At 46.4% G+C, this 22,082-nt stretch overlaps 1 protein-coding gene across 3 annotated transcripts in view; it reads left to right on the top strand.

Moving 5' to 3' along the window:
• The window catches only part of LAMA3 (laminin subunit alpha 3), a 283,212-nt gene that overhangs the window by 153,240 nt on the left and 107,890 nt on the right, over window positions 1-22,082 (top strand). For all 3 annotated transcript variants that reach the window (XM_007974442.3, XM_073006417.1, XM_007974441.3), the window contains 9 exons: window positions 814-911; window positions 1,822-1,966; window positions 4,512-4,638; window positions 4,726-4,865; window positions 7,136-7,251; window positions 8,424-8,635; window positions 9,599-9,803; window positions 20,142-20,286; window positions 20,979-21,119. In XM_007974442.3, the coding sequence (XP_007972633.3) occupies window positions 814-911; window positions 1,822-1,966; window positions 4,512-4,638; window positions 4,726-4,865; window positions 7,136-7,251; window positions 8,424-8,635; window positions 9,599-9,803; window positions 20,142-20,286; window positions 20,979-21,119 (1,329 nt within the window). The remainder of the gene's footprint in view (window positions 1-813; window positions 912-1,821; window positions 1,967-4,511; window positions 4,639-4,725; window positions 4,866-7,135; window positions 7,252-8,423; window positions 8,636-9,598; window positions 9,804-20,141; window positions 20,287-20,978; window positions 21,120-22,082) is intronic.

Here is a 22,082-nt window from a genome sequence, read left to right as displayed (position 1 = left end):
ATCTCCTGACCTCGTGATCCGCCCGCCTTGGCCCCCCAAAGTGCTGGGATTACAGGCGTGAGCCACTGCGCCCGGCTAAGTTTTCCCTTTTTGAAGTAGTCAGATGCCATTCAGAGTCAAGGCTGGCTAGAACATAAACTCTATGAAGGCAGGGGTGTTGTCCATCTTGGACTTGCAAGACCCCCTAGTCTCAGTGGTATTCAACAAAAATGTTTGTTGTTGTTAATGAATAGCTTTGCAGTCAAGCTGGCAATACAGTTTTGATTTAAAATAAAGTATATTGATAAATTAATGACTGAGTTTCTTGTGTGACTCAAAAACTAGCTCTGGAGACAGTTCCTTCAACAAAGGCCAAATGTGCCTGAGATGGGAGTCATTCTTTATTAAGAAGGGTTATTTCTAGCAGTGGCAGCCCTCACTTTGAAAAGCAGGCTCTCTGGCCACACACCACATCCCCTGTCTTCCTCCCAACGGGCCTGAAAAGCCAGGATTGGCCCAGGACAAGACAGAAAAAACAGGCACTGGAAGTCACTGAAAGGAGTAGTTTCTGAGCTTTCTTATGGTTTTGTTCTCAGTTCTGTTTATGTAAGTATTTCAGCAGTAATTCAGTCAGTAATCAGTAAAAAGGATTTGTTGCACATAGTGATGCCTGAGGACATGCCATCCTCCAATATTTTCTACTTTAAAATAACAATTAGAATTATTATGGATAAATCCTTTACTTCATCGCTTTTTTAAAAGGGTGTTTTTGGCCATACCATTGGTTTTCCTGGTAACTGCAATGTGCCTTTGTGCATTCTATTTGCTCAATAGCATCAAGTTTGTATCATACCCATTGAAGAATTCTCAGCTGAGTATGTGAGACCGCAAGTCCACTGCATTGCCAGTTACAGGCGATTTGTCAATCAAAGGTAACGTATTTCCTTCCTGTCTCCCCGTTCATGTTCTGAGTGACACTGGGATGAGTGTAAGGCCGAAACTTTATACTCAACATCAGAAATGATCATAAGCCAAGGTGCTAAAGTCTGGGGGTGGATTTAAAACAGAAAGAAAGAAAAACCAGCTAAATAATTTACCCCAGCAGTCTTTCCAGAATTCCATAATATCAGGAAGCTGACCCAGGAACAGCCAGGGAAATGGTTAAGCCTATCCCTCGAGGGCAGGAACCCTGAGTTCTATTTTAAGCCCTCGAAAAGACTTGTTTCATTCCAATCTTTTAATCTCTCTGTCTGAGACTCTTCATTTGGAAAACCATGAAAATAATGACCTATCTCATAACTATGTGATGAGAATCAGCTAACTAATGCTTATTGGGGTTTTGGTAGGGTTGTTTTGCTGTAGATTCAAAAACAGCTTATGGGCATGGTCAAGAAATCTGGTGTGCATGGTTAGGACTGTAGGAACCACCAACACAATGCAGTTCTGGTTGTGCGTAAAAGAGACAATGTGCATTTTTTCTTTCTTATATAGTGTTTTGTCAGTATTTATGTTTAGAGGTGAATCATGGTTTATTTCATTGATCTCATTTTAACGGTTAATTTTAGTTCTGGAAAGGGAAGTTTCTGTAAGTTTCTATCTGACTTACTTTACTTCAAAATCAAGATTTTCTGTGTTTTAACTAGTTTAATGGAACAGGTGGCTGGAATACACTTGGCATGAGTATCGTTATATAAAGATCCCTAAAGTTCTGTGCTTCCCCCAGCACTGGATCCTTTTGATGCCCATGTGGTCCTATGCTCCAAGTCTGTCTCTTCACTGATGGACAGTTCTGTAGCTTTGGGTTCTTTTAAAAATCGGATTTTTAAATATTCTATTTTTCAGTGCCACCTGTGTCTCTCTGGCCCATGAAACTCCTCCAACAGCATTAATTTTGGATGTTGTAAGTGGCAGGTCTTTCCCTCACCTGCCCCAGCAGTCTTCACCTTCTGTTGATGTTCTTCCTGGGGTCACCTTGAAGGCACCGCAGGTAGTGTGCTGTTTCTAAACCAGTGGTTCTCAAAGTATGACCTCAAGCAGCACAGCAGCCACATCACTTGGAAATTTGTCAGCAATGCAGATTCACAGACCCACTACAGACCTACTGAGTTGGAAGCTCTGGGGGTGGGCCCAGGAATCTGTGTTTTAACAAACCCTCCAGGTGATTCTGATGCTCCTGAAGTTTGAGAACCTCTACTGTCTTCTGTGAAGAGTCCAGAAATGCAGGCATCTGGTTAATCCTGCCTAGGACCACCCCTGCCTGATGCCCTTTCCCTCCTAAGCTTTGTCCACTAGACATTTGGCAATTATTAATGGCCCATATTGTGGTATCTTATATTTTTGTGGACTGCTGGTGTTTAATATAGTTGTTTATTAGTTTTCTTCCCAAGTTGGATCATAAGAATTTTAGAATAGTTTTTGTAGCCAAGAACTCCCCTGCCTTTTTTTTTTTTGAGACAGATTCTTGCTCTGTCACTCCAACTAGAGTGCAGTGGCATGATCATAGCTTACTGCAGCCTCCAACTCCTGGGCTCAGGCAGTTCTCCCATCTCAGCCTCCCAAGTAGCTGGGACTAGAGGTGAGCACCACGTTGCCCAGCCAATTTTTTTTCTTTTTTATTTCTGTAGAGACAGGGTCTTGCTATGTTGCCCAGGCTAGTCTCGAACCAGTAAACTTTTTGTATCCCCCACTGCACCAGCACAGTACCTTGCAGGTAGGAAATTCTCAATATACATTTGTTAATCAATCATCTAGAGCACAAAGGTGAAATATAATAAATTAATGCATTTTGTAAGCTAAAAAATCACAGGACTTTTAAAGTTCTGCATTATAAAAATATAATTTACATTATGATATTACAAGGTTTAGTATCCCTTATCCGAACTACTTGTGATCAGAAATGTTTTGAATTTCAGATTTTGGAATATTTGCATTATATTTATGGGTTGAGCATCCCTAATCTGAAAATCTGAAATCCAAAATGTTCCAGTGAGAATTTCCTTTGAACATTATACCAGTGCTCAAAAAATTTCAGATTTTGGAGCATTTTGGATTTTCAGATTAGGGATGTCCAACCTGTATTATGTCCTTATAATCTCAAAGATTGTTTGCATCTGTTCACAGTGCATTGGATTTGAGAATTTACAGGATCTGAGCGATAGAATCAAATAAGATCCCATATAGGAAAGGCAGTCTAGAATAATAGGGGGGAATGAGTTGAAATCAAGATGACAGAGTTCTAGTCTGCTTTTGTCATGAAATTAGTGCATGATTTTCCATGAACTATTTACCCTCCCTGAGTCACGGGTCTCATCTGAAAAATAAGGATGAGCTATTTTTGTGAGTTAAAAGATTCGTTACTCACAAAGTGAGGCTTTCTGGGGAGAGCAAGGCTTGTACTTGAGCTTGAGCAAAAGGAGGGCAGGCTGTAGCTTTTAGCCCTCGAAAAGACTCCTTTTCATGGTGGGAGTGGAGGGAGGGCTAGGGCTGTCCAGGGAGAACTCCCTCTCCCAGGGGCTGGAATTTGTGTGATTAGAACTCCCCACTCATGACAAAGGAAGGAGCTGGGAGCCCCTGAGCTGTCTTATGAGCTTGTCTGGGTGTGGGGCAAAAGGCACAAGGGTGTAATAGGGCTTGAAAGCTGTCAGTGGGCAAACATCAGAAATGGAGTCAGAGCTGGGCACAGTGGTTCACACCTGTGATCCAGCACTTTGGGAGGCCAAGGCAGCAGTATTGCTTGAGACTGTGAGCTCAAGATCTGCCTGGGCAACACAGGAAGACCCTGTCTCTACAAAAATTTAAAAAGTACCCAGGCATGATGGCACATACTTGTAGTCCTAGCTACTTGGGAGGCTGAAGCAGGAGGACCATTTGAACCCAGGAGTTTGAGGCTGCAGTGAGCTATGGTTGTGCCTCTGCCCTCCAGCCTGGGTGACAGAGCAGAATCCTCTGTCACTCTGAGACAGAGTAGACTGAGCCTTTACTCCAGGCTTTGGCCTGCTCCCGTGATTGTTTTTCATAAATCCCGATTCATCTGGTCTTGGTCTTAACAATAAAGAGCGTTGATCTCTTAAAAAAAGTGGAGTCAGACTCTTTACTGCATAGTTATTATGCATAGCACTGTTATGAACATTTAAGTATGGCCTTCTTGCAAACGTATTACACACTTCTTTTGGGTATGTACCCAGAAGGCCAATTGCTGGGTTATGTGTTCAACTTTGGTAAATATTGCCAAACAGGTTTCCAACCTGACTTACCAAATTATACACCCTCCAACGTGTATGATTGTACCACAGTTTGTTTATCCAACCTGCAAGCAAGAGACATTTGGTTTGTTTTCCATTTTTGTGATAAATACAAAAAAAGCTACTGTAAATGTATGTGCGAAGGCTTCTGGGTGAAGATGGGTTGTCGTTTCACTTTGGTAAATAGGTCGTTTTGTTTTTTAACCTCTGAATACTCTATGATTCCAGTTATTCGTAGCTCTCCAGCTTGAGGGTTTTTTGGGTTTTTTCCCTCCTCTTTTTTCCTCTTAGAATCAAGTGACCCTGAGAGGACGTGTACCACACCTGGGCCGATACATCTTTGTCATCCATTTTTACCAAGCAGCGCACCCGACGTTTCCCGCTCAGGTGTCAGTGGACGGCGGGTGGCCACAGGCAGGTGAGCCGCAGTGAGCAGGCCCCACTGCCTGCCTTGGGCCGACCCCACAGTCCTGTGCGTGACAGGAAGTCTCTCTCTCTCTGCCAGGCTCCTTCCGTGCCTCTTTTTGCCCCCATGTGCTTGGCTGCCGGGATCAAGTGATCGCCGAAGGCCAGATTGAGTTTGACATCTCAGAGCCTGAAGTGGCTGTAACCGTGAAGGTTCCAGAAGGAAAGTCCTTGGTTTTGGTGCGTTCCTCTTGTCCCTCAACTTGCTCCTCATGTGCCTGCCTGGCTGGCCATTTTGGGTGTCTGTTGGGCTCATGGAAATAATTCTTCCAAGGAATTGAAGTCATATTTGTAGAAAAATGTTTAAATTTTACAGCTGTCTTTTGCTCCTCAATAGATAAATAAGTAAATAAATAAATAAAGCATGTGACAATTAAAGTCAAGGGAACTAGACAGAAGAGAGCAGGCATCGCCCCTCTCCACCAGCCCCTGCTTCCTCATCTGACCAGTCTCTGGAGCATTTTTCACTCCTTTCTGCCTTTGGCCCTGCAGCTGCTTTCTCTCTGTTTCCCCCGCTTTCTCTAGTGCTCCTTGGGTGATTTCTCTTTTTCCACTTGTCACTGTGTGTTGGTGTTCCTTCTGATTTGACGCCGAGCCCCTCGTTGTGTCATTTCTCCTTGGATACGTCTTCCATGCCCATCGATTGTATTCTGTCCACTGTGGGAAGGATACTCACATCTGTGAGGTCATCTCTGACCTTTCCTAAACTCCAGTATGTGACCACCATCTCCTGCGTATCTGCCTGGCCAGAGATCTTGCAAGTCCCTTACTTAGTCTGCACCCTGCACAGCCCCGGTGTGCCCACCCTGTTCATCACCTTGAGTGATGGCAACCAGTGCCTGGAGTCATGCTGACCCCCCTTCTCTAGCAGCTCTGCTCCCACATCTGTTACCACACACCAGGGTCTTTCTCTGCCATGCCTCCTGGAGGCAACCATTCTCTTCTAGCCCCGTTGTCCTCACTGACCATCCTTCCGCTCACCTGGACAGGGCCAGCCTCCTGCCAGCACTCCCTTCCTGGTCCACCTCTTTCCAGTGCCTCCTCCGCGTTCCTGGCCATTACCTACCTGACTGGAGGGATAGGAGCATACCGTGTGACCCAGCCGCTTCTCTGGGCTTCCAACAATTGATGGAATACGGTCCACTTACTGCCCTAGGATCCATGTGCCTCACTCAGGCCCTCATGACCCCCTAATTCATCTTTCATCCTCCTCTCTGCCATTGCCCTCCTCCACGCTTCCCTCTCCCACACCTCATTCTCCGGCCATGCAAATCCATTCTCAAGCCCCCAGATATGCTATTTCTTCTCATGCCACCGGGGTTTCTCACACTGACCCTTTTTCTGACATTTTCTGTCTGTTTCTCTACCTGGAGAAGTCCGGCGTACCCACTCACCCAGCTCAGAGTTAATTCATCTTTTTGTAAAGCCCTCCAGGAAGCATTGCCCAGACCCTCTATGTGGCCCTCCAGGTCTCTGCGTGAGCCTCCTCCTCTCTGAGGAAGTCGTCTGCCTAGGAGACAAGGGCTGCGTCTGTTCATTTTGCATCCCCTGTGCCTGGAATACCACCTGGTGTGTGGTGCTCGGCAAACGTTTATTGAATTGAATATCATGAGAGTAGTAGGCTCCCTGTAAGCTGTGAGCTGGTGAGCAGTTGACAAAGATGTTTGAAAATTTCTACAGTATTTGCTATAAGCATATTGTGATTTATACTGGCACAGGGAACCAAACTACCGTTAGTCATAATAGAGTACCAGGTATGATGTCAGCTCCAAGGACAAGCCATGGTGTTAGCTTCTGCATTGTTCTTGCCACTTTGGTACGTTTCCCTTTAAAACAGCCATCCCTGGATATCCAGGGAAACACTAGGCATGAGTCACATGGAGCCCTGGCCATGCAGCAGACCCCTGCTTACCCCCAAGGTCCCGTCACCCAGCCAGCACGCAAGGCTTTTGTTTCTCTGAGTAGAAGGTCCAAGGGCTCTGCCTGGGAACTCATCGTTCCCTGCATAGTAATGTGGACTGAGCCTTTACTCCTGGCTTTGGCCTGCTCCCATGATTGTTTTTCATAAATCCCGATTCATCTGGTCGTGGTCTTAACAATAAAGAGCGTTGATCTCAGTGAAGAGAAAGTATAGGTTGAATATCTCTTATCTGAAATGCTTGGGACCAGAAGTGTTTTGGATTTCAGATTTTTTTTCAGATTTTGGAATATTTGCATAATACTTACAGATCGAGCATCCCTAATTCAAAAATCCCCAATCCAAAATGCTCCAGTGAGCATTTCTTTTGAGCGTGATCTTTGAGCATTATGTCAGTGCTCAAAAAGTTTCAGATTTTGAAGCATTTCAGATTTTGGGTTTTTCGAGTAGGGGTGCTCAACCTGTATAATAAGTAGCCTTAGGTCTGTGTCATCATTCGAAATTCTAACACATGCTGGTGGATTTCTTTCAGGTCCGTGTTCTAATGGTGCCTACAGAAAACTATGACTACCAAATACTTCACAGAAACTCCATGGACAAGTCACTCGAGTTTATCACCAATTGTGGAAAAAATAGCTTTTACATTGAGTGAGTATCACTTTATGGGAAGGCTCTGGAATGCGGAGGCACTCCTACATTCCTGACCAGCTCAAGGCCCAGGGAGGGGCTGGCCCTCGGATGTGTCCTCTTCTCCCAACTGCCCAAGAGAGTGTCAGTGAGTCCCAGCGGAAGATGCTTTTTCTCCACACTGACCTTCCCGTGACAGACTTTGCCATGCACTGCCTGGGAAAGATGACTGTCCTCAGCTGTGAACTCAACAGGGGCCCACACCCCAAGCTGAGATTCAGGGGCTGGTTAGGAGTTTCTCTCCCTCTCCACTGCTTCCTGCGTGCCAGCACAGATTCCTAAGGCATACCACACAAGGTACCCTCCACTGGGAAGGACATCAGCCCTGAGTCCCACTCTCCTCTACCATCTAACCAAGCAGGGCGTGTCCAGAGACATGGCCTCCCTGCCCTCTCTCCTTGTGTCCTTGAATGCCAAAAACTAGGATGGTCCTGAGTATCAATTCCTGCCGTTCTCTTCTGTGGACCCGCCCTTTCCCTGTTGTAGGGTTCCTGAGGAACCCAGGCGCTCCAGAGGCCCTGGGAGGCAGACACCTGCTGTGCAGTGAATATTAAGAGCAAAGGCTCTTAAGCGGCTGTGGATGTGAATGCTGCTCACCACTCCATAACCCTGCAGCCTCGGGAATGTCGCCTAACTTCTAGGAGCCTCAGTTGCCTTATCTGTGAATTGGGGCTTAGGCCTAATCGGTTGGGAGGTTGGGAGGTCATGTGGGATGTCACTAAGGCTTCCAGCACACAGCATTCAATGAATGTTAGTGATTCTCCTCCTCATTATCATTTTATTAGTTGTATTATTACACACATAGGTCTACTTTTTTGGTAACCACTTTATTGACCTATAATTCACATACTATATAGTTCATCCTTTAGGTCTATTTCCACTCTTTTATTCCAGCTGTACAAGGTTCCCACTGACCTGTTCTGTGATGTCTCCTCCTGTGGCAGGTGGTAGGGGGAGGGTGTGGCTGTCACTGACTGAGTCTGAGGTGGGGTATTTCCCACTCTTCCCTGACTCCAGAACCATGAACCGCTCCCACAGATGCTGCTGGGTGGAGCAGATGGTAAAGGCGAGGTTGAGGCCACTCCCATACACACCTGCCTGGGCATCACCATGAGTTGTTTCTGTCTCCACAGCCCCCAGACAGCCTCCAGATTCTGTAAGAATTCTGCCAGGTCCCTGGTGGCCTTTTACCACAAAGGCGCCCTGCCTTGTGAGTGCCACCCCACCGGGGCCACCAGCCCTCACTGCAGCCCTGAAGGTGGGCAGTGCCCATGCCGGCCCAACGTCATTGGGCGGCAGTGCACCCGCTGTGCAACAGGCCACTATGGATTCCCACACTGCAAGCGTAAGTGCACGTTTCCTGTCACGCAAGGTCTACTCTGGTCCCGTGTGGATGACGCTCACCGGGGCACGCTTCTTCAGCGGCACTGTGCTAGAGACTCACCTGGAGAGCTGGAGAAATGCAGATTCTGATTCAGGAGACTGGGCTGGGGTCTGAGTCTCTACATTTCCAATAAACACCCAGGTGATGCCCATGTTGCTGGTCCCTGGACCGCACTCTGAGTAGCAATGTTCTAGAAGATAAGTATTTGTGACTCCCCTGCTGTGTGACCTATGTACTTGGCAAAGCAGATGAGTGTGACAAGTCTTAAACCTCAGAGTCTGGGAGAGCTTGATCCCCTTCCTCAAGGAAGCCCCTTCCATTTTGTCGGCCCAACCCAAACTCAGTTGAGACAGGACAGCCAGGGTCATGTGGCAGCACTACTCACTGAATGAAAACCCGTGGGAACTTTTATCTAAGAACCATCCTGTGGCCCGAGGGGTAGGGTCAGCTCCCTTCATGTGACTGCAGTGAGGAATGCAGTGTGCGGAGTCCCCATACAGAGGCCAAGGAACAAGGACCCTGCTGCCGGGTCGTGCCCTGACCCTGGGCTCTGGACGCACAGGGCGCTGGGGTGATGTGGATGTAGAGCTGCTTCAGGGAGCCTGAGAGCAGCCTCCTACCAATTCCTAGAATCCTTCGATGGTCCAGAGGCCCCATGTGAGTGGCACACAGTGGCAGCAAGGTGGGCTCCTTTGAGGGTCTATCTTGGAGCTGGCTGGCGCAGCTGCTCCTCATTCCGCATCCGCACTGTCTGCCGCGAGTATTTGGGGTGGTTGGTCCTGACTCCAAGAAACGGGCCTTTCAGATCTAAACATTTCTCTCAGACCCTTTGGAGGCTTCTGGAAAACCTGGCAGTTGGTGGAGTGCTGCTGGAGCCCAAGCAGCCTCTGACCCTCACAAGGTATTTCTTTATCCCCTGACCAGCGTGCAGCTGTGGCCTGCGCCTTTGTGAAGAGATGACGGGGCGGTGCCGCTGCCCTCCCCGCACGGTCAGGCCCCAGTGCGAAGTGTGTGAGACACACTCATTCAGCTTCCACCCCATGGCCGGCTGCGAAGGCTGCAACTGTTCCAGGAGGGGCACCAGCGAGGCTGCCATGCTGGAGTGTGACCGGGACAGCGGGCAGTGCAGGTGAGCTGGGGGAGTAACCTGTCCGCTTCTGTCACAGGGAGGTTGCGCACCATCTGCCCACACACTGGTCATCGTCACTTTCCACTTCCCACCTGTCCAGGGGTGCCTGTGTTGACCCCAGTGTGGGCTTCCCAGCCAGAATGGGTTGCAGTGAGTGGAGTGATTGGCCTTAGGCTCAGAGCCGGGCAGAGCCTGCGTGGATGGATTACCAGTCATCTTGAGCCGGCAGCAGCCTTGCCCATTGACTCCAGCATGCTGTCACTATGGGACTGTGTTCTGTGTGTGCCATGAGGCAAAAGTGGGAGAGGAATGATACATGCATAACGAAGGTATCTGTGTGCTTTGCTGGGATGCCTTGTGGTGAGCACCTGTCCATTTGTATTTAGGTATAAGCTTCATACGCTCCTTTTAGGGTTCGCTGGCAGTGTGGTTAAGGTCAGCGCATGATAAAAGTCTGAAATCCCACCTAGCTGAGGTGGGCTGGAAGGGGTGCTGGGGCCTCCATGGCAGGGCTTGGTGGGAGTTAGGAGGGAGTCAGGGTGAGCAGGAGACAGGCTGGAGAGCCTGGCCTGAGAGTGGGGCTGCCCTCAGAGGACCACAGAGCAGTCCAGTACTTAATTGTTAAGGGACAGGTGGAGACTTTGGCTCATGCAGATGCTGCGTTGCTGAGAGGTTTGGTTCAGGGGCTGCATTGGAACGTGGAGGCTGGTGTCACATGGTTCCAGGTGCTGAGGCTGATCTCAGCAGGGCTGGATGGGGGCTGCAGGGGCCAGAGAAAGGGTATGGCTCCAAAAGGAGGGACTGGTAAGAATTAGATCAGTGGTGATATGCCAGGGAAACTGAGTCAGAGGCCAGGCCAGGATGGCAGTGTGCAGGGGAAAGCAGAAGGTTCACCATGCACCCCACTCCCTTCAGCATGCACCCCAGGCACATGGATGTTATGGAGTCTGTAATTTGGGTGTGAGAGGCAGGAGGGGCTGTGGCTGCTGGGGACAGGCCTCAGTGACTCCCACTTGAGGGTGGCTGTGGTAGTCTCCCGTGACTGCCATTAACAAATGCCACAAACAATGCTGAAATAACAGAAATTTATTCTGGCACATTTCTGGAGCCTAGAAACTCAAAATCAAGATGTCAGCAGGGTTGGTTTCTTCTGGAGGGTCTGCAGGAGAACCTGTCCCATGCCTTTTCGCTTCTGGTGTGCGGGTATTCCTGGGAGTCCCTGGGCTGGTGGCTGCATCACTGCAACCTCTGCCTCCGCCATTCCATGCTGTTCTCTCTGGGCGTCTCTGTTTTCCTGTGGCGTTCCCCTCTCTGTGCGTGTCTCGGTCTCTTCTCATTTTCTTATAAGGACACCAGTCATACTGGCTTAGGGCCCACAGTACTCTGGTATAAACTCATCTTAACTTAATTACATCTGGAAAGACCCTGTTTCCAAATAAGGCCACATTCTCAGGTACAGGAGGGTAGAACTTGGACAGATCTTTTGTGGGGATATAATTCAACTCTCTATAGCAGCGATGTTCGCTTTTCTAAGGAAGGCCTCTTAACCACCCCTTTAATTGTCATCTGGTGCCCACCAACTCCTTTATACTACTGGAACATTGTAAGGAAGCTGGGAGAAAAGCTTGAATCATGAAACATTCCAAGGCTTTAAAACCACAGGTGTGAGTCCTGCCTGAGTCAGGTCAGTCACTCAAGAACCGGAGGGGATACCTGTGTTTAATCACAGGAAGTAAAGGAACCGAGGAGGAGATGGAGAAGCAGTTTTCCGGCAGGAAGAGAAGCAGTAGAGTTTTCAAAGGGAGTAGTTTGTCAACAATAAATCGCTGCGAATGGAACTTCACACACAATTTCTCAATGCTGCTGTCACAGAAAAAGAAAACCAAGAGTGCTTTGAAAAATGTTTTAATCTTGTTAAGGCACCAGAAGGTGATGGACGGATTTACTGTAGTATTTTATGTAAAAATTCTAAGGAGTTTTATTTTTAACAAACTCTCACTGCCAATGATAATTTAATAGACTGGAATATTCCCAACTGAGGATGGAGGCATGTCTATAGTAAGTTTTGCCCAAACCTGACAGCATCAACAGAAATGGAATCTTACTGGCTTGTATTATACTTAAACCAAGATGTAAAACTGTTTACTTTGACCTTAGGAAAGGGACTATAATAATCTAATGGGATAATGCATCTTCCCATGATCAAAGTGGATTTGTCATAAAAGGGCCTTGGCAGAAAATGTAAGAAAGTTGACATTACCGTAAATTGCACAAATTGCCCATGATAATTTCAGTGTAAATGCTGAAAAAGCTTTTGATTGCCTGAAAGGATTACTTCTTTATAAAATATTAGAGGAAAAACTAGAAGTTTTCTAGTTTTATGAAGAATATGTTTAGTATAGCTCATGTAAAATAAAAAATCAGAGATAACTAGAGTTTACGAGAAAAAGGAAAACATCCTTTCACAGTCATATAACAGACTGTCCTGCAGTTGTACAAATCATCACAAACTGCAAAGCTGAAAAATTGCTCTTTTCAAATTGTATTTAATGACTTAGAGGTGTTCAATTTTATCATACTGTAAGAAAACCAAACTGTTACAAATATTCATCTACTTTAAAATGAATTAAAAAAATGATTTTAGCAATCCACAATGCTCACTCTTTACTGAAGTCAACCCCGTGTTGTAGTTTTAGAGGCAATGAGGATAAGTTGGAACCATAAAGCTGAGCCTTCGACTCACCTTTGTCAAGTCCTAGCTATGAGACTGGGCAAGTCATTTTGCCTTCCTGGCTTTCAGTTTCTTACTCTGTAAAATGAAGTTTGGTAAAATCATCTCTAACTTCCTATATAAATTTAAAATTCTGATTCCCTTCCTTTTTCAATCTCTGATTATATTACAGACTATATTGTGTAATTATCAAAAGGTCTATTATTCTGGCCAACTCTATTATATCAAGATCAAAAAGATGCTTATATTGATCAAAATTTCATTTTTTATAGCACAAGACAGCACATATATCTATTTATAGTGATGAAAAAGTAAATTTGCATCTGCTCCTAATACTGGAAGACATGTGCCATCAGATTCTCTGAACACACAGAAGGGCTAGAATATCTTCGGAAGACTTTATCCATCTGTGTCAGACATGAGGAAGCTGGAGATCCCTGACAGTAAAAGCTGCTGTGCTGTTGACCACGTCCAAGATATTTTCAGATTGATCAAAGGAGATGGCAGTCCACCTGGACATCCAACGAAGCCATGTGTACCTCATGCCTTTTCAGAAGGACAGTAGCCACAGGAAAGATTTGGGGATGCCCTCTATCTCCATTCAGCTTTACTAAGCTTTTGTGTTAAATTGAGAAATTAAAAACCAGAAAAGGTCATAGACTTGATGTTCTCAGAACAGAAGGGCTTCCAGCTAAGCATCGATTCATGAGCCCTAACAACTGGGAGAGGCAATTTCTTTGATGCACCTCATCAAATAATCAATGAGACTGGCCAGGCAACGTGCAGGCGCTGGGATGTGCTGTTGACACAGTGGTGACTGCTGTGACTGCCACACAGAAGGAGCTCAGGGTTCTCACCTGCACACCCTCTGTCGTCCTTCATCTTCTGTAACACTGGCATCTTTTTCTCACCTCTCTGATGATCCTTCTCTGGCTATTTCACTGGCTTCATTTTTCTCCTTGTGCCCCCAGACCAAGAGGATGTGTGGTGTGAGTTGTGTCCTGTCTCTGCCGCTCACTGTCTGGGTGACCTCAGGTATATTACTTCTGTCCTCCGGGCCTTAGGTCTCCATCTGTAAAATAAGGATCCTGGAGGCACCTACCTCATAAAGTCCTTTAGAGGGTTAAATGTCTCCTGTGAACACACTGAAAGCAGCGCCTGACACACTTTGAGCACCCAGTAAGTATTAGCTGTTGTGGTTATTTGCCAAGGTCATGGCTGTCTGCCTTCCTCCCTCTATGCTTTGTCCCTGAAACTACACCCATTCTCCTGGCTTCAGCCACCCCCACTCCTGGATGATTCCCAGATCCACAGCTCCAGTCCTGCTCCTTGAGGGCTATCCTATTCCACCTTTATTGCATATCAACTCAACCTGGGTTCTCTTACTGACTTTACGCAGGTAGCCTTGGACAAGTTCCCTGAGCTCTTTGGTCTCCTGTCTCCTCACATCTATTATGAAAAGTTAGATTGGATAATCGTTAACTCCTAAATGCTACAATACTGATCCTATCTCTGAAACCCATGTCATTGCCTTCCCTTTCAAGCCGTTTCTCCCTTTGGATTACAAAAAAAATTCTACTTAATGATAACAGCTTCTTTCCAGTCCTTTAAGCCTGAAATCTGAGTATTATCTCAGAATCAACCCATTTTCCCTATAACCAGTCAAGTGTCAACTTCTGGCAAGGGACATATTATCCCCCTTCCTTTCCATGGCTGTCTACTGCCTGGTTGAGTCCTTTTACCACTTCATGTTCAGATGATATTGATGCTTTCCTAGTTGACCTTCCTTTTCCTGGGTTACTCATTCATTCTTTCTTTCTTTTTTGGCTCTTTAAGAGGAATATACTAAATTGACAATTATACTGGGATTCAAACATCTGTCTTTCCCTTAATATTGTTCACAAATACATGGTACTGTTAGTCTGTGAACTTGAGACAATTTTTACATGTCTTATTTAATCCTCACAACAATCCTGTGAAGTAGGTATTGTTATCTCCATTTTTACAGATGAAGAAACTTGGTTGTAAAGAGACCAATTTGCCCAAGGTCCAGTAAGTGGTAGAGTTGGGATTCAAAGTAGATTACCTGGCTCCAAATTTATGTTCTTAATCACATAAATGCGTACATGTGTATGATTTTATCTCCTTTTTGATTTATGACAGGCTACCCCTAAATGTGATTTTATCTTCTTGGCATGTATTTTTGTTTGTTTTTGTTATTTTAATGAGGATGAAACATCTCCCTCAGTTCCTTGTGAAGTTTTTTTCCTTTCCCTTAAATGTTCTTTTGGATGTGTTTCGTTGCTCACAGTGCATCTCATACCTACTCTATCTTGGGTACTGTGCTTCCTGTGGAAGGCACACATGTCTGTGGTCTGCTGGGGGCACCTGTTCTAACCAAGAGTGACAGTGCAGCATGGTGAGCGCCATATTGTGTGTGGGCTGTTATGGGAACACCATTTCCATGACATCACATTCTTTGCTGAAGAACCTTCCTTAATTCCCCATTGTCTAACAGGATAAAGACCAACTTTCCATGATTTGAATTCTATCTACCCTAACTTTTGTGTTTTTTTTTGAGACGGAGTCTCGCTCTGTCACCCATTGTGGAGTGCAGTGGCGCAATCTCGGCTCACTGCAAGCTCTGCCTCCTGGGTTCACACCATTCTCCTGCCTCAGCCTCCTGAGTAGCTGGGACTACAGGCACCCAGCACCACTCCCGGCTAATTTTTTGTATTTTCAGTAGAGACAGAGTTTCACCATGTTAACCAGACGGTCTCGATCTCCTGACCTCGTGATCTGCCCGCCTTGCCTCCCAAAGTGCTGGGATTACAGACGTGAGCCACCATGCCCGGCCTCTACCCTAACTTTTAATGCCTTTTTGTTTTTTCTGCTTTCTCCTCTGACTTAGTTTTCTCACTTCCTCTGAACACTTTTTGTCTGTGTTCTGTTCTCCAGTTATGAAAGGGCTTCCTCCTGCTCTCCTACTACCCCCAAATTATGCCTGTCCTTCAAGGATTTTTGTGTTGAAAGTACAAACTCAAAGAATGCAAGGAGCCTTCTATGAGTCCACAGAGATTGCCTCATCATCTCATTGGCCAAAGCAAGTTGACTGCTTAGCCAGCTTCTCTCTTAATTTCCACATTCTAGGTCCTGTGTCCTCAGTGAAAACAAGTCCATGTCAAGACTGACTTATTCTACTTTGTCCCCTCCCTCCCATGTCCCCTAACATAGGAATGTGTGTGTAGAAGGCACTCAGTAATTCTTAAGTGAATAAATAAATAAGTAAATAAATAAGGTAGATTTTGGGCTCTAGATTAAAACTGGACTTCGATATGAGCATAATATGAAGGGCCCTACAGTGTTTGTTTATTTATTTATTTATTTGAGATGGCGTTTCGCTCTTGTTGCCCAGGCTGGAGTGCAGTGGCATGATCTCGGCTCACTGCAACCTCTGCCTCCCGGGTTCAAGCGACTCTCCTACCTCAGCCTCCCGAGTAGCTGGGATTACAGGCATTCACCACCATACCCGGCTAATTTTGTATTTTTAGTAGAGATCGGATTTCTCAATGTTGGTCAGGCTGTTCTCGAACTCCTGACCTCAGGTGATCAACCCGCCTCAGCCTCCCAAAGTGCTGGAATTACAGGCGTGAGCCACCGCACCCGGCCCCTACAGTGTTTAATGACCAAAGGATGCAGCTCACCCCAACACATCTGGGCCTGATTCTCTGAGACATGGCAAGCACCCACCCGTGCCCAGATGTTGTTACAAAACATTTGGCCGGGAGCCCCATTGCCGTGGAGATAACTTCTCTTGACCTGCTTCCCCAGAACTGCTATTCTGCAGCTGCTCCTTGGGCACCAGAAATTCGCTGTGGAGAAACGTACCAAGTCAGGCTGACATGAGGTCATTTTAAAGGATGTTCAGCTAGACTTTCAAGAGGAAGTGTCCTATTCCTTCCCTATTGTCATGGCACCACCAGAAACTTCCTTATTGTCATGACAACACCAAAAACTATCTTTGCACAGGATGCATAAGCTCAGTGATCTAAACATTGCAGTACTCAAGAATATAGATATTGTTTTGGTTTACCCTGGCATAGCAGCCCCAGCGGGGCCACTCAGGGTGCTGTTTGCAGGCTGCTGCTCCCCTCCTTCTGCTCTGTTGGCTTTTTTCCCATCTGCTTTGGTGCTCTCAGCTGCTACCCGTGTGCTGTGTGAGGCTCAGAGCTTGGTCCTATATTACTCACTGGCCACACCTTCTCAGTCACTCTCTTTCCACTGCATCTTCTCACATACATTCTAAAATAAATAAACAGGCCAGTCATGATTTTGCTTCCCTTCCTCCTTGTCTGGACAAGCAGCTTCCACAGCTGCCCTTGCTGCTGCCCTTTCCTTTCCAGTGAAGTGAAAATATAAAATGCAGGCTCCAGGGTCGGACGCGGTGGCTTACACCTGTAATCCCAGCACTTTGGGAGGCTGAGGTGGGCAGATCGTGAGGTCTGGAGATTGAGACCATCCTGGCTAACACGTTGAAACCTCGTCTCTACTAAAAAAATACAAAAAATTAGCCGGGTGTGGTGGCGGGCGCCTGTAGTCCCAGCTACTTGGGAGGCTGAGGCAGCAGAATGGCGTGATCCCGGGAGGCGGAGCTTGCAGTGAGCCGAGATCGAGCCACTGCACTCCAGCCTGGCAACAGAGCAAGACTCTGTCTCTAAATAAATAAATAAATAAATAAATAAATACACAAACCACATGTGAAAAACATGTTTTTTCTGTCTGTGTTACCTCACCTTCCAGGTCCCCACCCAGATCACTTGCTCAGGGGACACTCTGAGCCGTGCCCACCAATGGCGTTCAGTGTGTGAGTTATTCACCTGCCACCAGCATCTTATTAATGCACCCTTGGCCAGAAGCCCTACATGTTTGCTAAAAGAAACGTTCAGACCTTGGGATGCCAGTCTGCCAGGTTGGCATTTCATGGCAACACTGTCCCTCTGTGCACAGTGTTCTTTCCTTCGCTGCTAGGAAAAGAGAAGCAAGGTTCACCCAGCCTATGTCAGGCCATCTCCAAAGGCCCTCTTCTCTTCTGAGGCTCCTCTTTCTGATGGCTTTTATTTTGGGAGGGGTCATCTGCAACTCTTCTTTCCAGTCTCTAGACCACCAGAGTCCTTGTACTCCACACTTGCTGTCTCTCCAGAAATAAAGAATCAACTGGGGACAGGCTTTATTTTTTTTTGCTGGACTGTCTGATTACATTTAGTCTGAGGGTCACAAGAAGAGAGCAGGTGTTATTAACCTGGGGCCAGGAACCCTCTTCTAGAGAATGCAAAATTGTGTGTATATGAGAGTGAGTCTTTCTGTGGGTTTAGTGGACACTTTTCGGAGAAGATGGCCCATAGTTTACCCAGCTTTCCAACAGAGTCTCTGATCCTCTCCCAAAGTTTACAATCTACTGCACTGGAGCCATCCACTTCAAGCAGAACATTTACACTCTGTACCTACATTGCTCTAAGTGTGGTTTTGAGGCTACTTCCTTATGGAATCATTTCTGCAGGGATCAAGCAGGGAGAGATGACAGGGACGGGGATGAAAGACGGAACTCGCCAGCAGGTCTTGCGAGTAATGCTGAGTTCGCCCTTTTAGGTGTGCCGGGTGGACAGAAAGGCACCGTCTGCTCCCCTTAGCCCATGTCACAGCTAGAATAGTAATGGCAAATACTTACATGTGTGCAAGCAGCTACTCTAAGGTTTTTACATGTATTATTTAATCCTCACAACAATCCTGTGAAGTAGATATTGTTATCTCCTTTTTTACAGATGAAGAAACTTGGTTGTAAAGAGACCAATTTGCCCAAGGTCCAGTAAGTGGTAGAGTTGGGATTCAAAGTAGGTTACCTGGTTCCAAGCTGACGTTCTTAATCACATACAAAATCCTTTATAAGCAGATATTTGCCAAAGGGAAATAAGCAGATATTTGCCAAAGAGAAACTTAATGGAATATGAAGAGTCGTATTTAACTGTTTTAGGATGGTCTCTGGGGTAAGATATTTTCATAGGTATTCGGAGATAGATGATGGCCTACATTTGGTAGTAATTGAATAATAAAATGTTATTCCCTATATGCAAATAAAAACATATTTCTAATACTTCCCTTAGTCCCACAGAAGAGAATCAGTGTGTAGGTAGATCCCAGCTCTGAATACAGTGCTTGGTTCTCCAAGGCTCGCTGCAGTTTCTCTTCCCCTCCTTGACCTCGAGTTCTGGGCTGTCCAGGCACGGCCATAGCCCCCTGCTCTTCTGCCTCTACTGAGCTGCTTGTGTTTTCTTGTCTGCCTGGTGCTTCAGTCAAAAGGACCTGCAGATGGATGAGGGTAGATGACTCAAAGTGACCCCCCCACCCCACACTGTGCTTTCCTCTGAGCTCTGGCCCTTGAAGGTGACAAGGGATGTTAAGATCCACTCTGTCACCAAAGCAGGGACATTGGGAGTCTTCTTTGCCTTCCCTTCTTTCCTCTACTCCTCATCCAGAATATTAACAATATTCCCAGAAACCTCACCCCAAAATATTCCCAGAAACCTCACCCCAAAATAGTTTGGGAGCCCATCCATCCTCCCCATCTGGACACCTTTGCCCTAGGTCAGCCCTAGTCTCTCTCCTGACTTGACAGTCTGCTGCTGCTGCTGCTGGAACTCACCCTCTGGGCTCCATCCTTCACACAAGTCCAACGACACTCTCTCCTCCTTAACAGCTTTTCATGACGGTGTTCCCCTGCTTGTAACTTGCCATGTGCCAGGCACTGGGCTGAAATTTTGCATGCACTGCCTCACAGGTTCCTAGCAATGCCAGGAGGCAGCAGCTATTGTGTTCTGTCCCTCACAGATATGAAAAGCAGGCTTTGGGAAGTTAAAGAACTTGCTAAGATGGTGTGTCTCATATGGTCAGAACTGGATTAGAACTGAAGCCTTGCATGGACAGGTCTCAACTACTGTGCTGTGCTGCCATGGGACAGTGTCCAGCCCTTCTGTCCCGATGATCTGGCACCACCTACCTCCTCAGGCCATGGGAAAGCATTCCCTGCCTAGACATCCGCCCCAGCAGCACCATGCTTGTGTTGTTCCCTGTACACACTGAGTGATCTCCCGCTCTGTTCCTTCTGTCTGGAATGCCCATCTCAACTCCTACCCCATGACTCTGCCCTTTAAAGCTCAGGTCAGGAGTCACTTCCCCCAAGGAAACTTGTGACTGGATCACCTGCTACTCCTCTGAACCTCAGTTAGACTCTGTGTATATTGTCATCATTTCCACTTATGGGCCATCTGCGGGAGCCCTCCAGGCTCAGGGGCCACGTCCATCCGTGCACCCTCAACACGTAGTGCTAAGCCTCACCCATCTACGATGGTCATCCATGACCATCCACAATGGCCAATGACCTACTTTCTGTTAGTGCCTTTTATCTGCCTCTCTCCATTCTGCCTTGGACTATAAGCAGGCATTGTATCTATTTAATTGGCTTTGCACACCAACTACTTCACTACAGTGTAAGTGAGCCCTTAAAACTGTGTGTACGAAGATGATGATTTTTGCTTCCCTTACTTTGTATACAGATGCAAGCCCAGAATCACAGGGCGGCAGTGTGACCGATGTGCTTCTGGGTTTTACCGATTCCCTGAGTGTGTTCCCTGCAGTTGCAACCGAGATGGGACTGAGCCAGGAGTGTGTGACCCAGGGACCGGGGCTTGCCTCTGCAAGGTAAGAGAGATGGTGCAATGTCAGAGACGCCAGCTGCCAGTCAGCGGGGAAGTGCTTCATGTTGAGGCAACATAGAAGAGTATGTGGGAAATGGGACTGACCCAGAAGAGATGTTGATAGTGTGTGTAGCGTTTTGTAGTCATGATCTCATTTTACAGAAATAGGAGGCAAGATCCCATTTATCTTTTGGAGAGGTCGCAGACCGCCTTAGAATCTGATGACAGATATAGACCCTTTCCAGAAAATCAACACAAATTTTATCTACAGTTTCATGAGGTTCATAGGTTCCCCTAAAACCCACTCCTGAACCATGGACTCCAGGTGATCGTCTCTGCTCCAAGGGGTTCCACCAGGTTGTAGGAGACCTTCCAATTCCCAAGAGATGTGTTAAGTTGGTGGTGAGTGAGATGACTTGGTCTCCCCATCCTGTGAACCATACAGTGCTATTTCTCTACTTGCAAGATGCCCCAGGGGCATTTTATGAAATTTAGAGAATTCTCTCTTCCATTTGTGTGTGGTATAAAAGTTTAAACAACATAGGATGAAAGCTTAATAATTAACGTCTCTTTTAATGTTTTGCTCACATCCTCATCCTAACATCTTGTGTTGGTATTTAATTTGTGCAAGTAGCTAATTGCAACTAGGGAAATTTTGGAAGAAGTGATCTCTTACTTCATGTTTTGCTTCAATAGGAAAATGTAGAAGGCACAGAGTGTAATGTATGTCGAGAAGGCTCATTCCATTTGGACCCAGCCAATCCCAAGGGTTGTACCAGCTGTTTCTGTTTTGGAGTAAATAATCAATGTCACAGCTCACATAAGCGAAGGGCTAAGGTATGCATTGACAGGAAGTGCTGGGGAACATTTTGTACATGGATTTGTTAAATGGTAAGTGTTGCCCTCGCTGCTCCTTGGTCTGCAGCATTTTAAAATTCTTGTTTCCTGAATTCGTTGGGTGTTTGCTTGAATATCATGTGCTCAGAGGGGCTTTCCTTCACCACTCCCTATAAAATAGCCCACCTTGGACACTCTTGCTGACCTTACCCTTGTCTTCCCCACAGCAGTCATCACTACCTAACATATTTAACATTTTGTTTTAAAATTTGTTTATTGCCCTTCTTCTTCTGTCCCTAGAATGTGAGTTCCCTGATACACCCCTAGTGCCTAGAATAGGATCTGGGACATAACAGATGCCCAGTAAATCTCATTAAATAAATAGAGTTTGTCATTTTCCCCCTTACAAGAAAACCCTGTTTCTATGCTCACAACACTCTAACACCAAATGTGTGGGGTTTTTTTCCATACCAAAAATTCTCTGACTCTCCCAGACACTCCTGGGGTGTCCTGCAATTCAAATCGCTTCTGACACTCTCTACCTGGAGGTGGCATCAGACTGTACAGGCTAAGGGCTCAGTTCTTCCAGACTGCCCCCACTTCAGATGCCAGTTGCAAGTCCCAGGCCTCCAGTACTTCTCTAGTGTTTTGCTACAAGTCGGGGGTTCCCACAGCCCCCTCCTCATGTTTGTAATCTGCTGTAATGGCTCCCAGAATTAAGGATATACTTTCCTTCCTATTGCTCTTTATCATAAAGAATATGATAAAGGATACAGAGCAGCACCCAGGTGAACAGGTGCATAGGGTGAAGTCCAGAGGGTTCCAGGCATGGGAGTTAGGGCGCACCACCCTCCTGGCATGCAGACGTGTTTACCCACCAGGAGCTCTCCCAAACCACCATTTAGGGTTTTTTTCTTTTTCTTTTTTTTTTTTTGGTGGCTCTTTCACGTAGGCGTGATTGAT

Source organism: Chlorocebus sabaeus, chromosome 18 (genome assembly GCF_047675955.1).
Source record: "Chlorocebus sabaeus isolate Y175 chromosome 18, mChlSab1.0.hap1, whole genome shotgun sequence".
NCBI classification, from domain to species: Eukaryota; Metazoa; Chordata; class Mammalia; order Primates; family Cercopithecidae; genus Chlorocebus; species Chlorocebus sabaeus.
This window is presented reverse-complemented; position numbering and strand designations above follow the sequence as displayed.